Source organism: Hakea prostrata, chromosome 7 (assembly GCF_041222555.1).
Source record: "Hakea prostrata isolate BN-2017 chromosome 7, UWA_Hpros_2, whole genome shotgun sequence".
In the NCBI taxonomy this organism is placed as follows: domain Eukaryota; kingdom Viridiplantae; phylum Streptophyta; class Magnoliopsida; order Proteales; family Proteaceae; genus Hakea; species Hakea prostrata.
Window position 1 is genome coordinate 2,280,020 of NC_142606.1, and position 16,721 is coordinate 2,296,740.

Below are 16,721 nucleotides of genomic sequence, written 5' to 3' on the forward strand. Positions count from 1 at the left end.
GTTGTAGGTGGGGGGGGGGTTTTGGCCCCCCCCCCCCCCCCCCCCCCCCCACCTTGAAAGATTTTTTAGGCCTTGAGGGTGTTGATGAATGGCTTTGTAGTCGGAGACGCATGTCGTTGAACCGATCTTTCATCTGTTTTGTAGTTTGTTTAGTTATTTTATTGTGGTGGTGTTTTGCAAAAAAAAAAAAAAAAGAAGTGCTAACTCGAAATACTATATTTTTGTTTGCTCTTCCTTGCTGATAGGACTAGCATGAAAACATTACTTCAAGTTAGGGAGATATCATCGCATATTGAAACCACAGAAGAGGGAGAGCAAACAAGCATGCCATAATAATAAAGGGGGCATTTTATAACCGTCCTGATTAGTGTCATTTCTCTGAAAATCTGAAAAAATGATGAAAAACAACTGTTTCTTGATGATTGATGGAATAGGACCTCTTGAGGGTTGGTAAGCATCCGCTGAAACTCTCTTGTTTTCATCTGGGTAAACAATTTAGAAAGAAAATTGCTGGCTCAAGATGCTCAACAAATTTTATTTGCATACGCTTTTAAATTCATATATGGTACCATCAAAATTGACAATCTGCAACAACTAAGAATCCTTCCTCATCATGGTTCTACACTTCTACCCAAGTAAGAATACATGAATATTTATCAATAATCTTCTCCCACAATCAATATGGGTTAAATCTGCTGAATCGCTTCATTTATAGAGAAATAAGAATTTGGTCAATCAAGTTTGTTTTTTCTGAACGATTATTACGTTGAGTTTCCATCATAGTAAGGATAGATTTGGAGATCTCTTCCACCTCCCCAGCTTCTCTCTTCCCTGAGAAAAAAAGTCAACTTGCTTTAATAACTTCTAAAAACTCCACAATGACCACTGTATTAGAATCTTAGTCCACAAAAAGTGAGTCAACCAAGTTAGGAGAATCCATAAGAAATTCAGAACTAAAGATATGTGGTGGGCGCAAGACAGAACTAGTTAGATCACTCTTGAGGAAAATTCCATTTGGATGGGGAATGAAAGGTCAGGTCAGCAAAGCAAATTCCACCAAATATAAAGCTTAAAATGGCTATTTGTGATAGATGGGCACATACACATGCATATGCTTGTGTGTCTTTCTCTCTCTATATATGAACAATTTATTGGTTTCTAAAAGGTGAACACTTGAATTGGATTTGCTTGAACTACTCTTTGTATAAACATGCAAAGCATTAGATTTCATCTCAACCTTTCAACATACCTTGCGTGGCCCAACAGCGTGGTCATTATCCACTATGGAAACTGCCCTAAAGCCCATAGGATGTAACACCTCTTCATAGCTGCACAAGCATAAAGACACTGATGAATAATCAATTCTGAAGGAAGATGAAGTGAAATCACAGTTTGTCTTTCGTTACTGGTGGCCAATTTTAATTACTGCTCATGATTTGCAAGGAGGCTGATGGCAGTGTGAACCAACTTCTGATGATTCTTGAATTCTAATTGAAGTTAATGAGGGCAAAAGGTTCTTCTGATGTACATGTATTAGGGCACTCCCTGAAGATTTCTGGATCCAATAAAATAGAGTTAAAAGCTTCCCACAGAAGTGAAATACATCCTGGGTACTGCCTTTCACCTTTTTTGTGTGGAAAAAGTGGCTTATGATATTTGCCAGCCTTCTCTAGCCTAGAAAAAGACAATCCACCTATTTGAATCATTTTTTCTCATTTTTGAATCGAGATTCATTTTTTGCACAGAAATGCAAAAAATATGATACTTCTAGCCAATGCCAACTAGTTGGGATACACCATAGTTCTATTGGATGGATTCAATTGTGCAAAAAATATATGGTTTTATGTAATTTCTGTATAATAGATGTGGTTGCAATTCTAAAATAAATTCTATTTTTACAGTTTATTTTCTTCCCCTTATCACTTGTAGGGATTTATAATGAATGCTTATCACCATCATTAATATTACTGAGATCAGAGAATTTACTCAGTCACTGAAACTTTGAATGGGGGTCCACCAACATGATCGCTAATCTGCCACCAAAAAAAAGAAAATAATGCAATCACTGAATCTGTTTTTAAACATCCAACAAAGACTTTAGAAAGACAAAATCAAAGAGTTAAATTGTTTGATAGTTTTCTCTAGAAATCACATGAAAAAAAATTATAAAACAGTACAGATGGAAGTAATCACAAGAAACATCAGGGTTGAGAGGTGAGGGAATGTGTACCGGAAACATTAAAGTAATGAGCTCTCCATCTGGTTTCAAGTAATCTTGAATTCTCTGTGCCCAAGCTGATCTCATGGATGGTTCAATTGCACAAAAAAACCTGAAAAGCTTCCCATTCTAATGAAAAAGCACCAAAACTAAGGCTTCCTAGGATGAGTAATGTATTAAGATTCAAGATGGAGACTTACGTATAATCATAAATGAGATCAAACAAATCAGTTGGTTGCCAAGTGAAAAAGTCCTCCTTCATAAAGGTAAAATAGTTTGCGTTTGGCAATGAAGAGAACAGCTGGCTTGGCGTTTTATGCAAAATGACAAGGGGCACATTATTTCGACAATGTGCTCAAATTAAAGAATTACAGCTTATAAGAATTTATAACACTAGCAAAATTGAATATTTCAATTCATAGCCAAGAAACAATAGTTGGCTCATTTAAAAGTATACTTAGTGGCTAGATGACCAGTTCTTTTCAAAGTTCAGTCTATGATTTTCAATACTTCTTTAAGAGCACATTATATCAAGAGCTTGAAAGATATGGAGCAAAAGCAAGTCACCCTTCAATTCAACCAAAGTAAATGAATTTAAAATCAACAATGAAAAGAAAGTAAAAGAACTTCTTTAAGAGCCCGTTATCAACAATGAAGAGAACCATTTACTTTCTTTTCATTGTTGACCCATTTGAGTTGTTTCCGAGCAAAACCAAGTCACCCTTCAAATCAACCAAGTAGTCGATCAAGTAAACCAAGTTCTCAAATTGCTTAGTCAAGTGCAATGAAGAAGTGATCAGAACATAAGGAAAGTTTGAATAGACATTATTATATGCCAAGTTGCTGACCCTATGTCAGAAAAAACAGCTATGATGGGTTATGTAAAGCCAACTGTTATGTTCTATCCATTCATAACTTCTAAGAGAAACATATATACAATTAGCAGAAGAACAGAAGATTCAATTTTCATGTGAGAATTTATATCAGTCGTTCCCCATTATGGGGCACAGGATCCAAATAAACGAATGAAGCGTCTAACTTTACCTAAAAGAAGTCCTGAGCCTTATCAATAAGAAGAAATGCCCTTACCTCGTTTGCTTTCTTAACGGCATGTTCTGATATCTCGAGACCTACAACATAGCGATCAGGGCTAGCAATTGCAATCACATCATAACCCTGTCATATTTGAATGTTTCGTAATGAGACTGCAGATCACGGTCACAAGCCCACTTGATGGCTTTAATGAAACAGCACTCCCAAAAATCAGTAAACGAGATCCAGGATTCCACAGGTTTCAGGTGACAGAATTAAAAAAATGGAAACAGAGTTTAAGTACTTCCTATACTATTTTCTGACAATCAACATCCGAAGAGCAGTTAACAGCACCCACAGGCCCACAGATAAGTAAGACAATGCGAAGAAGTAAAGGTTATTCAACAATGAAAAGAGAGTAAATGAACTAAAAAGAAATCAGTTACAGAGAAACTAAAAGATTTATTATTCAACTAAGCCTTATCCGAACAAATGGGTCAACCCACAGCCTTGCAAAAGCAGGATTTATAATGGGTTGAGCCCCTTTACTTCTAGGGCCAAAAGGAGAGCAAAAATCTTTATTAGAGGTCTTCCAAGTTATAAGGCCAAGTTTATTCATTTAAGTTTAAAATTAAAAGAACCATAAGTGGTTAGTTTTGTGGGTCCAGAAGAGTTTTAGACCTCAACTTCCTTTATGAAAAATCGTTCTCTGACCACTCTTAAGTCCACTAGGAAGCTTTGATTTCAAAGAGTTTCTATTAGTTACTAGGGATTCATATATCTCCACAACCTTTCCTGATATTGAAGTTGTTGCATGGAGTGAGAGAAGTGTTCTATTGTGAAGGCTCAGTATTGCCTCTGTGAGGCCATCTCTCTCTCTCCCTTTCTTTTCCTTTCCCCTTAAATATGTATGACTGTAGCCCCCTACTTCTCTTTCTATCTTTCTTGCTTCTTGAATCTTTTCTTTGTTATCATACATCATTTCAGATTTGATCTGCAGCCACTAGAAGATGACCAGAAGTCAAGAGTTAGAATCTTTTCTTTTTTTGGTAAACAGAAAATCTAATACCAAAGGAACTTTAAAGTTCAAAGATTTGGAATTCAATTTTTTTGTTGGTAATTGAATGTGATCTGCCATTTCTTTATGGTAACAAGTAATATACGAGTCACAGCCCACGACAGTTTCTTCCCTCCCCCCTCCCCCCCCCCACTTTTTTCCTCCCTATTGTCTACTGCTTGTTTAAAGTAGAATCAGTCCTAACCCTACTCCCACCATGTGCCCACTGGCCTGTCCTAAATCACTGACATTTGAAATAAGAACCATATCAAGAGAGTTTCTGTGTCTGTAAAAGAAAATATTAAAAGAGAACAATGTTTTAGGTTTTTAGCACTTTAACGTGCATGTAAATGTCAAGGGGAAAATTCTTAGATCCATGAGGTTATAAGAGAATTACCAGATAAATATATTTAAAAAATATTTTACATCATTATTTTAAATCTTGAAAAGATACCTGATCCCTGAGTTACTGACAAATCCTCCCCTCCCCGCCCCCCTCCACCCCAAAAAAAAGGGTTAAAGATAGAAAATAGAGTTCAACTAAACCCATTTTAAATTACTTTTTTCCATAATTTAAACCTATCAATTAGGCTAATTAGCATGGGCAAAAAACTAAATAGCAGCTCTTACAGTGAGTTTGGCCTTTCATCCTCTCCTGGCAGTAGTTTAATCTGCTTGATTTCTGGATACTATGAATCAGTTGATATTAATTGATTAGGGGGAACTTCTAACTCTGTTTCGCAAAATGCAAGTTCTGATGGGATGGGACCAGGAACATGGGATCATTGGAGAAAGCTTTTAAGGATTTTCTTTATACTGTAATGGCTTTTGAGTTGTTGATTGGGATGTTTCTGTTGTTGGGGTTCTTGGGTTTGAGTGTGGCTGAACAGTTGGGCAGGAGATGGGAGTTTAATGATTAAGTCAATAAGCCTAATCTTTAGACTTAAATTATGGGAAAAGTAATCCAACAGAGTAGTTTCAATAGTTTAAGCCTATTTTCTTGTCGGACAGGAGAAATTGCTATTACTTTGGAGATTAGGTAAATCTCTCAGAATCATCTAGGAAATTCCTCCATCTTTCAACAAGTGGTGATTTCTATAATTGATAGATTCCATGCCACTAGCCAAAGTTGGAAATCATATACTAAATTTAAACTAAAGAAAATCGAATCCATGAGAGACCATTAATAAATAAGTTCCTTGGGGTCAAAACAAGAAGAATATTTACAGTGCCACATCCAGGGACCAAAGTCCTTCCTTTTGGAATTGCATCAGTTTGATGAAGATGCAGAAGCACAGGAGTTGGCTGTTTCAAATCCCATGGGGTCAATCCTTGCTCCCAGCATATGTCCCATCCACCTGATCAATGAGAACTAAGAAGTGATGCATCTTCATAATAGGAAAGGATGAAATATAGTGAGATCCATTTGATTTCAGCAAGAAAGAAAAGTCTTTTGAGTGAGCGCAAGGAAGAAAATTTAGGTAAAAGAATAGTTATGAAACACGTTATAAATAACTAAAAGAGAAAGAAGCAAAACAAATGCATCATACCATCCACCTAGCCTGTACCAGTAAATCTATTTCATATTTTGTAAACACAACTTCAAGTCAAAAAGTACAGAATAGCAACCATGAGCTGATTCCTGCCTAAAAGAACTGGATCCTTTCTGCAAGTTGAGGCCAGGTTGAGGATCAATTAAATGCATTATACATGATGAGAACCTATAATGATGCAGAGAAGAATGAACATGGTTGAACCACAATGACGCAGTGCAAAGATTTACACGGTTTGGCCAGGTTTCCTATGTCCCATGATTAGATGAGTCCTGCTTCACAACCAACAGATAGTAGGGTTACAGCAACTGTCCTGGCACATCTCTCAGATTACAGAAAACCACCTTAGAAAAAAATGTTACAAACATTACACAGGTATGTTTTACCAAAGTATACATATAAACCTGCAGGCCTCATGCCCTATGACCTCTTAAATGACCTTCAGAATCAGCCCAGAAATGCAAGTGACAGAACACAAGGTAGCATACATACTAAAACAAACACTGTAAACTTCTTTTGTTTTGTGCATTATGGACAGGCCTACAATAAACTGTAAATTGTTAAGACTACCTAAACAACCAACATCCACAAATAGAAAATTCATAACTCACCGGTTTATTTTCACTAGACGATCATAACTTTCCTGTTACATCTCGGAATTGGGAGATGTTAGTCTTGTTGGATAGGTAACTTGATAAATAAAATGACACCAAAACACGCCAGATGGTAATTCCATTCTCTAGATCCTGATTTCAACTTAGCGTGCTTCTCACTTCCTACAAACATCAATTTCTTTAAGGCATGCTACCAGTTCTCTGTTGAACACACTCACCAGCGTGATAGTCTTGCACCAGCCTAGGAAAATGAAGAGTTTATATGTTTTTTGTTTGGGGGGGACAGACTACTGACATAAAGACAGACCTCCTGATCTCAGTTGAAGCAGTTATATCCTTCTCTAATTCTGATTTCTGAGGGTATAATTCCACGATTTTGGTTCAGCTGCTACACTGATGCTAATATGAAGAAATGGGAAACTCTCAGTCTATGATCATATGGACAAGAAAGTAACTGGTTGTTTTAATTGCTCTTCATCTTGATGACTGGGTTTCAGATATCTTGCCCGAGGTCTTATGACAATAAAATCTCCCTGCCCCTGCCAATACAAGCCACCTCAATCGTTCCCCCCCCCCCCCCTCCCCACCCCAACCAACACAAAAAAAGTACATAAACTTTGTTATCACTCAAAATGAACAAGACAAAGTTCAATCAACTTCAATTAATTTCAAAAGTTCCCCTATATATATTTTAAATAGCAGCAGAGAAAGTTTCTGGTCCAAGTAGACACAAGAAAATGCAATGGATATTGCTGATATTCACTAAGGAAAAGATAAAGGTAGCTAGATTCAAGGGCCGAAAGCTCCTTCCTGATTAAGAAGGAATTTTAAATTTCATAATTCAGTAAAGTGGCAGCAATTAATATCGTATTGGTCACCAAGCTACAATTCATTCCCTGATAAACAAAGCTCGTTTCACAACATAACCAAATATTGAGAATTTTAGAAATTAAAAATGACTCTCTAGGGCCTCAACATCAATCACAGAAATGAGAATACATCCTGAAAACAATCTACCGGAACAAAATATTGAATATCCATAAGAAAACTATGAATTCATTATAAACCAAACCAAACCCCCAAAAGAAAAAGGCCCGAAATTCAATGAAAATCTAACGGTTTCAGAGGTCTATTACTACCTTTAGGGTCACGCTGTATTAGTTCTTCAATCCTATCATCTTTTGGGTTCTTGGCACTCTTAGCTCCTTCACCCGTTTCCATTCTTGACTGTCTTGAGAAAAGCTTAGCACAATTGAGAGGGAAGGCGCTGCTGGGTTTGAATTTCAGCGATGGATTCGATGACATGCGTAACGAAAAGTTATTTAAGAGTAAACGATGAGATACACACCACATAATTCGCCCTGCTCCAAAAATTCTGACTTCGTCATATACTCACAGATTCATCTTACGGCTAATTTCTTGCGGCGCAACCATGAAAAGTCAAATACAGCTCGTTTCTTGCCAAATTGCTTCAGTCAAATAAAGGTGGTTTTGGACGGTCGGATTCAAAATTTTGGTCAAAATTTCGATACTAGAATTGGGATTGATCTGTGCATTAAACGCGCATGATTGAAGTAAACCCGGTTTCTTAAAAGTACAATTCCATGCTAATCTTAAGTCTTCACGCTTTTTAAATTTTCTTCTTTCTTTTTATAATTTTCTGTGTTGAGAGCTCATAATTATATTCCAAAACGGGTTCTTCCTCGATTACCACTCTTCATCTGTGCCACTGGGGTGGATCATATCCGGAACGTAATGAATTTTGAGTATTACATATCGGCTCTATGTTAATTTGGATCGTTTTGCTTGAATTTTGGAAGAGTTTTCTGAACTCCGTTGCCTGTGGTAAAGTTTGACGGTTATCGCATAGGATATGGGTCCAATGTAATTATTTCGAGGCAGAGGTTTGTGTTCTCCTTAGTGTGTTCATCTGGGTCAGCGTATCTCGATAACATATTTGAAGAGCTTTATAATCCCCAACCCAAAGGATCGAACCCATGACTTTTCCACTAAAAAGTATGGATTTTACCATTCTATCAACCTTTGCATTAAACAATTGGTATAAATTTTTATTAACTACAGCTGTTGTCAGTCTCAAAGATCTTGCCCACGCATAAAAATCTCAGATCTAACAGTAATAAATCAAAATGTAAGGATATATGTACAAATATAAAGTTTTAAATTATATTTACGACCTTTTATTTTCTAAATCTTCGTTTTTAAACCCACGATTCTGTTGTCCTCCAACCCCCACAAGTAACAGGGAGACAGCACTTACTGTCTAGCTCACCTAAGTTGAAGTTGTTCATAGCGCTGCCTACACCAAATCATCTCCCCATAAGGCCTTTTTGATAAATGTTTTTCTGAAATTTAGTGAAGTCAATAACTAGAGAGACACAAGGACGGCATAAAAAGCCCTAAATCATAATCAAATAATCTGATTTTTTTATGGACCGGTATGGAACAACTAGGGATTTAGATAATGAAAGAAGATAAAAATGAGAATTTGAATACAACAAAACAAGTAATTAATTAGGTTTTAAGCGAATAGTTTGAAAATTCTTCAGGGTCCTCAAAGGGCAAAGAACGTAAAAAGCCCTAATCTGAAGGCTTTTTTTAAAGTTAAAACCTAGAAAAAGACAGGCTTTAAAAGGTTCGTTGTTTATAATACACAGGAGGTTTTCATTAACTCAGTTCACTCGCTTAATCTGTTGTATTCAATTTTTAAACGATTAAAAACTCACAAAGTTCCCTTTGACAAATAGTAATGTCAGATCATTATAATTATTACACTTTTTTCTTAAAACTCGACCAAACCATATTTCAAATCTCCGAGGTTTGTTTTTTTTTCTTTCTTTTTTTCAAATCTCCACCTTCTGATTTTTTTTCTTACAATTTGTAAGATCTCCTTCAACTTTTCCTTTTTATTTTTTATTTTTATATTAAATTTTCATAAAAAACTGTGAATTGTGGCTACTTTTGAATTTCCTTTCATTTGTTTTTTGTGTGTTAGCTTGGATAGTCAATAGGTGGGTGTAAGTATTGAATATTTAAAAAAAAATAAAAGTACAATTATCAAGGATTGCAATTACTATATTTTTGAGTAATAATTACCAATGAGAAACCCACGGTCCACAACCTATATAATGCCCAAAAAAGCGAAAATATAGGCTGAAATTAACGAACCGGCGAAGTTTGCCAAAACTTCGTACCTTAGCTGCAACAAATAAAAATCAAAGATAGATGATTTGAATCTAGAGAGGAGCCCACTGAGGGTTTTACTTATGATTCATTTTGCCAAACTTTCATACCTTGGCTGCAACAAATAAAAATCCAAGATAGATGATTTGAATCTAGAGAGGACCCCACTGAGGGTTTTACTTTATGACTCATTTTGTCAAAATTCAAAGGCATATCTCTCTTGATATGTGGTGATGAATTGTGAGAAAAAGCATGACTCTTTACTTGAAAATCTTTGTAAGCATTAAGAGATGGGAGAGAGATGTGACACTTTCTCTCTTGCTAATGGAAGCATGAAACTGCTATTATTTTTCTATGGACGTTTCACATTGTGTTACTGATATCTCACATGTATCTGTTCTACTAGATGGATGCATAAGCCAGATGACCTCTTCACCTGGCTCCCAGAAAACGAAAATCTCAGATGGAAAAGTTGAAAAACGATTGGCTCTGTAATCTCTTCAAGAACGAATTTTTTTAGAGCTGATCAAACAGTACTATACATCAATAAAACAAATAAATAAATAAAAATTGATACAATTTTTTCGATGAGGTCACCAATTGAATCCAAAAAGAAAAATAGAAATCTCAAGCCAAACTTCAAATAATTTTGCCACATACTGTACACTACTGGATGAAGTGGAGAAATAGCAGAACTATACGATGATTTTTCCTTCTGTGATTTGATTTCAGCAGCAAGTTTCCAAGCAGCAGCTGAAGTGAATTTCTCAAGAATACAGTCTCACACGAGTCATTATTGGCTCACGGCAAATAGGGCACGATGATATGCTCACACCACAGTCCTTGCAAGTCTAATTCAAGAAAAGAGATACCATATGAGATCAAATGCAGTATGTCTGATGTGTGGATAGCAATAAAACAAACATGTACTGAAACATCTCTATGAAGGTGTCAATTAACCTTGCATTCTACATTATTAAGGTGTAAGGATTGCTAACCAGATGACCACATCCAAATGCCATGTCCTTTGGGTTTGTCAAGCATATGGGACATTCCTGCAGCAAACCCAGAATTTAATATATTTCCCCCAGTACTACATCAATGCAGAAAAGAGAACTGAAGTGGTGATGATAAAAATATTACCTGATCCGCGAAAGCTGCATGCTCAACTGACTGGGAACTTGTCATGTGTGGGTACGTCCTAACTGCATTATCATGCTCGATCACTTCACGTGGAGGGGGAAGTACCCGTGCGCATGGCCCTCTTCTTCTATGTCTGCATGATTAAGTTGATTCAGGGTTTCAGTAATTCCCCAAACAAGTTTCAGTAAGTAGCTAATAACTAGTTCATAAAACTACTGGCTTACTCCATTCTGAGTTTTTGCGTGGCTTTATACTGATATGGAATTTCCATGAGGGCTGCAAGTGCAAAGGCTGTTTCTTTCTTTGACATTTCCCTGTTCTCAGACATGATCTTTGTGAAGTTCACAAACTGCAAAGGTACAAGTCCAGGTGATTAGATGTTGTGACAGCAAAATGCAACAGTTCACTCTTACTAAGCAGAAAAACTGCCCAATGTTGCATTTCCAGTTTGATCAACAAATCAAAATTAAATATTTTTTCTTTCAGAATGAGGGGGAAAAAGGGTATTAGACAAAATGACTACTGTATAAAGTCAGTATGATGCCCAGGATGATACAGAATCTCATTCTTCATTTATAACACAGTTCCTTAATTATTTATTTGTTGACAAGTAAACGTTTGTTAAATTATAAGCATTTAGTAATGATAACTCAAGTAATCAACACTAAAAAGAACCACCTTAAAAAAGAGAGCATCAGGTCCCCTAATCATAGATTAGACGCTAAAGGATGTTAGAAAAGCTTTACAGATTTTGAAAACAAAATGCATGGCCATTGATATGTAAGCTAGTGCTGTAGTTTTCAACAAGTGATTAAGTACCTGGAAATTATCAAATGACCGTTGATGAATGTTATCATCGAATTGTTGCATTGAATCCCATGGTCCATCACCCACACCAACCAAAATAATTGATAGCGGATATTGACTAAATATAAGAAACAATTATTAGTTAGTAGAAGTCGTCAATAATGAACATATTTCTAAATCGAGTGGTTCAGAACCTCAACGCTTTTACCTAGCTTCAACTATAGAATTTATCGTTGCTTGCTCTTGAGGACTGAATCTTCCAGGTGGCAAATCTTCACTTCTTGTAACCTATAAATGTGAAAGCACAAACAAAATAAATTACGGCAAAACGTGGAAGGAGACATGGAATTCTGGTCACAAAAGCAAAATCATGAAACCTGCCCATCAGCAACAATGACTAGGACATGATATTGCCCTTTGCTTCTCTCTACTATATCAATTGACGCATCAATAATTGGTGCAAAAGAGGTTGGACCTGCAAGACAATGCACGAAAGAATAAAGTTGATGTACAATATATTACCTGCATTTAGAGGCTCCAAGTAATGTGTGTATAAATTTTATAAATAAGTCTCACAAACCTGACAGTTTTAAGTAAGGGACAATCTCTTTATATCTTGCAAGAGCCTCCTCGAAACCCTGACAAGGGCGGTGGTCAGGAAAGAAGCTGAACACATTCTTATCATGTGTGGATGCTTAACATAAAAAGGTAAAAGGTCAGATAACTAGTTAAAGGAAGTTTGCAACATAATATAATTTATGCATTATGGCTGAAGAATACTAACCATCACCAAATCCGAAACAAGGTATCAAATTATCCTCATCAAAAGGTGATAATGTACGGCCAATTATGGATATAGCTTGCTCATAAGGATTAGGTGTGCTGCCAGTTGCATGGAGGCTTTTCCTATTGAATGAATACTTACCTACATTCAGTAATGGCAATGTTCACTTTCCCAGTAGCAGAAAATTTGGGATAAAAAATAATTTAAATCTGTTTGAAGAAGTGATTAAATCACCTGTCCACTCATTACTCTTTGTAAAGTCAATACCAAGGATTAAATTTGATGACTCAAGACCAGCTTCTCTTAATGCAGAAATAACCTGAAAATTTGAGTACCATATCTCCTTTTATTACTAAAATCAACCAACACATGCAACCCAGATACAAAACTCATGACTGGAACAAGCAAAAATAAATGCATAAAAATATATAATCACAAGAAGAGCTCATTTGAATAGGGAAAAAATAAAGAGAAATGGACAATCATATAGACAATTTCACACCCAAAAAAGAAAAGGAAAAAAAGAAAAGAAGATTTTATTCCTACATGATAGTATTTCTTGCTCATACTATTGTTTATGGAAAACAGGATTGGTGTAGTGAATCCGATGAAACAAGACAGGCAGTGGACCGAATTTAGCAGGGATGAAACATGACTGAGTTCAGTCAAGCTACATTCTTTTGCATGAATCATCTCAGTTGAATTCTACTTCTGTAATAATCCAGCTCTGTCAATAACCGGCAGTGAAATTACTAGTTAAATGCTATCCTCCATCTGTTTTTGGTTTCTAGAACAGAAGGTACTCCCAGGCTCTAGACATGCTCCCAGATATTTTTATTAGCATTGCTATAGTAATTGTATGGTCTAATTGATCTAACAGGAACATAATTTTTCCCATATACTTGTCTCACAGTTTCTTTGACAATCCAAAATCTGAAATAGCTCAATATTTTGCATGTTTGGGTTTTCTCTAGCTCCAATTTCCTTTTTCTCTGAACTAATTTCACCCCCTTAAAAATGAAACCAAAATATGCCAATGAATTTTATCTTATATTTTTGGAATGATTAGATAAAACAGTTGACAAAACAACAGAAAGACTGCACTAAACAAGAAAAACTCAAATCCGTACTTCACTAAACAGAAAGACTGCTTCATTGGGGGGGGGGGGGGGGGGGAACCTAGGAACACATGGACAAAACTAACAAAGAGCTACCAGTATATAAATGGATGTTCACTCTTTACCTTTTGTTCTAATTAGCTTGAAATTTCAAAAAGTTTCTGTCAAATGGAATCAGTGTATAAGATCCAGAAGAAAGTTATAACAATAACCTGATCTAGAGAGGTGAAACTATCTGGTATGTAAGAGGATTGCTGCCGTGTATTCTGATAGTAGTCGTGCACAGGAGGCTCAGCATAAGAATGAGGTTGTGGCATAATTTCATCATCATCAATTGAATAGTCTACCGACTCTGTATTCCCCATATGCTTAGAATAAATACGTGTAGATAATGATATAATCCTGTAAAAGTGAAAAAGGAATAAAGACCTAACTCCAGTGGTTAAACATATAATAGCCAGAGAAACCACCATCAATACAACTTTTCATAAGCAAATGTACAAAATAGATATTAAAAACAAGGATTGTTATGGGAAACGAAGGCCCCCGGGGGGGGGGCCGCGGCCACCGCGAGAAGGAATCATCCCCCCCCCCCCCCCCCCCCCAAAAAAAAAAAAAAATCTAGTCACTCCAGACAAGTTCAACTCTCCCTGTATGAGCCTCCCTTCACCTTCACCTTTGGCAAAAGAGGAAAGCTGAATTGATTTGCCTTATTCTGCAATTATTTTCCAATGAGAACTTTGTGTAGGGAATTTATAAGACCACAGATACTCAAAAGCCAATTCTCATAAACAAAGGAAGAGTAAGATTTGCACGAGCCACACACCCCAAAATAAAAAGAAAAAAGAGTCTCCTTCTTAGCATTTGACATTTTATTTGATCAAATATTGGACTAGACTCATGATGTCTTTTCTTTTAGTTGTCAAGGATTACAGAGTCCTAGTATGATCACCATTGGTGGCTTTTTAATCATATACTTGCTATATATTAACCACAGAACTAAAACCAGGTAACTTTTAGTAGATTAAAAGAGTATGGTTTTTGACCAAATGTTCTTCTCTGTTCTTGTTACTTTGTTTACTAATGTTATTAGGAACTGGATCGACCAGGGGTGATCTTGGTAAAAGACATCTTTGGTGGAATTACACTGCATTTCTTTATAGAGAAATTGTGTTTAAGTAACCACATAAGCAATTAATGCTTTGTCAAAAGAGTCTCATCACCAACCCAAAACAAATTAGCTATATAAATACTACCTTCATGGAAGCTCTCACTTCAAGCATTTCTTAAGGTCATTCATATTTCTACTGTTTTTGAGCAAATAGAGAGACCAGTTTTCTTCAGTTGGTAGTCTGACCACTGACTTGAAGCTCCCCTAGGTTTGGAAATCACAGGCTACATTGTACTTGAAAATGTATTAGACTAGACTCTGGAAGTGCCAGAATTGATAGAACATTACAATTTGCACTCACTTGCAAGAATGACCTTCAACCCCATTTCTTAGTGGGAAAACTGCCACATTCAACCTGGGATTCAATTCAAAAAGATTGAGGAACAAATCTATGGAGCTTACTCATAATTCTCTCTTCTTGCTTTGAATAACATAATCATGTCATGCCACACTATTTCATCAAGCATGCATTGGCCTATCACCACTCTCATATTCGTCCATCACTCAGCCATGTGAGACTGTAACTATACATTTAAATTGGATGTGCAGCATGTACCCAAACCCAACAATATTGGCTGGATATGTCTCCATAGCATCCTAGACAACCACAGCAAGAAAAGACGTTTCTTTCCTTCCCCCCCACCCTTCTTTTTTTCTTTCTTTCTCATAACTTGAAAAGATCCAATTGTGTGGAAAACTTATAACCATGCAGGAAAGTTATTGCTTCCGTAGAGGTTGCATATTTGATTCAAGAGGAGATCAGAAAATTTTCCTCTCCAAAACCATCAATCGACATGGCCAACAAACAGAAAAATCATAACCAAATTCCATTTCATTTCATTTTTAGAATTTTCAGAACACCCACAAGTCAACTCTTCAAAACTAATCTAAAATCAGAAAAAGAAAATTATGAACAGGATCAGAATTCTAGCTTAATCCGTGCTTCTTATGCTGGAGATTTATAATTTCAGTAGCCCTGTTGAAGAATTAAACCAGCATGTGGTGTATTGATGGAAAATCGTGTTCCAGTTTAGATCAAACAACATGACTTAATGGCTAAGATGCAACAAGAGCAAACACAGAGGACCCACTAGAAGAAATTAACTCTTTGACTAGCAAATGAAAATAACATGTAATCGCAAGAGAGACACCAGACCTGAAGGTAGTTGGTGATAAATCCGATCGCAGACGAAGAGCAAATCAATCGCTTGAAAATCTTGAAATTAGAAAGGTCCCCAACCTGGCTGAATTTATTGCGGTGCTAGTGATAAATTATCCATTACAAGATAGACACGGTAGTATATATATAATCTCCAATGACTGCTTCTAGAATTCTTATTGTTCACATTTAACTGGCTGACCATTAACTTATCCCCACATGTAATTTGACTCTCCTTCACCGCTGTTCTTCAATCTCCGCCCAAAATTCAACGTTCAAAATGATAAACAGTCACCACCTGTCAATCTTTCAACGTTCAAATGGAATCAATTTGCTGTGTTGTTTTAATTGCGGCGGCTTTCTTCCTCTTTCCCGGCCCTTTCCTTCAGATTCTTTAAAACCATAGAAAACCAATAACATGCAGGAGCTTTTCCAGTGAATCTTTTAATTCAAAAAATAAAAGTGGCTTTGCTTTTGCCTTGCTCATCAGACCAGACCCTAAGTGGAAGTGTGGAACACATTTCGTAGAAAGGGAACCTCTCTGAAGCGTGGCGGCCGGCAGAAGGTAGTGGCTCGCCCATGCTCTGTTTGGACTTCTGGGGTGGAGTTTTTGGTTCGTATCGTAGCGTGCAAGGCTCCACAAGTCCATCGTGGCGGATCATTGATCTGTCCAGAATTGTATGGATCGAATAGATAAAATTTTGCTTGGTGGAGCTGTTTTCCATTTTCTTACGACATACATGCATTGTCGCTTATGCTAAAAAAAAAAATGGTTGAAAATCATGTTATTATTTATTTATTTTCCCTTCTGTAGGAAAGAAGGGGTTGTGGGGATTGTACAAATTATAGATTACTGATAAGTTA

General features: G+C 36.4%; 2 protein-coding genes across 3 annotated transcripts; both read right to left on the minus strand.

Annotated features, from left to right (window-relative positions):
• Positions 1-493: 493 nt before the first annotated feature.
• Positions 494-8,085, minus strand: LOC149008908 (putative thiol methyltransferase 2). Of its 2 annotated transcripts, XM_089163245.1 has the most exons (8): positions 7,614-8,085; positions 5,535-5,665; positions 3,308-3,394; positions 2,419-2,519; positions 2,231-2,330; positions 1,987-2,033; positions 1,250-1,328; positions 494-831 (listed from the first exon to the last, which is right to left on the minus strand). In XM_089163245.1, exons 1-8 carry the CDS (start codon positions 7,825-7,827, stop codon positions 778-780), a joined length of 813 nt encoding a protein of 270 aa, XP_089019371.1. In that variant the 5' UTR covers positions 7,828-8,085; the 3' UTR covers positions 494-777. The 2 variants fall into 2 exon arrangements, with proteins under 2 accessions (XP_089019371.1, XP_089019372.1); XM_089163246.1 differs by lacking the exon at positions 2,419-2,519 and having other exon boundaries at positions 2,231-2,347.
• Positions 8,086-10,149: 2,064 nt separating this feature from the next.
• On the minus strand, positions 10,150-16,474 carry LOC149008909 (E3 ubiquitin-protein ligase RGLG3-like). Its single transcript, XM_089162336.1, has 12 exons — positions 15,855-16,474; positions 13,740-13,929; positions 12,644-12,728; positions 12,410-12,550; positions 12,206-12,319; positions 12,003-12,100; positions 11,834-11,913; positions 11,638-11,743; positions 11,043-11,167; positions 10,819-10,951; positions 10,674-10,730; positions 10,150-10,526 (listed from the first exon to the last, which is right to left on the minus strand). Exons 2-12 carry the CDS (start codon positions 13,890-13,892, stop codon positions 10,443-10,445), a joined length of 1,176 nt encoding a protein of 391 aa, XP_089018462.1. The 5' UTR covers positions 13,893-13,929; positions 15,855-16,474; the 3' UTR covers positions 10,150-10,442.
• Positions 16,475-16,721: the final 247 nt, after the last annotated feature.

Bases quoted from the DNA above. Each gene is read 5' to 3' on its own strand.
- LOC149008908 (XM_089163245.1), bottom strand. From the start codon at position 7,827: ATGTGGTGTGTATCTCATCGTTTACTCTTAAATAACTTTTCGTTACGC. The intron at 5,666-7,613 runs GTAGTAATAGAC...CTCATTGATCAG, and splicing joins AATACAGCGTGACCCTAAAG to GTGGATGGGACATATGCTGG. The intron at 1,329-1,986 runs GTAAATTCTCTG...ATGCTTGTGCAG, and splicing joins TTCAAAGTTTCAGTGACTGA to CTATGAAGAGGTGTTACATC.
- LOC149008909 (XM_089162336.1), bottom strand. From the start codon at position 13,892: ATGGGGAATACAGAGTCGGTAGACTATTCAATTGATGATGATGAAATT. The intron at 12,320-12,409 runs GTTAGTATTCTT...TTTTATGTTAAG, and splicing joins TTGTTTCGGATTTGGTGATG to CATCCACACATGATAAGAAT. The intron at 10,527-10,673 runs GTTAGCAATCCT...TTCTTGAATTAG, and splicing joins CATTTGGATGTGGTCATCTG to ACTTGCAAGGACTGTGGTGT.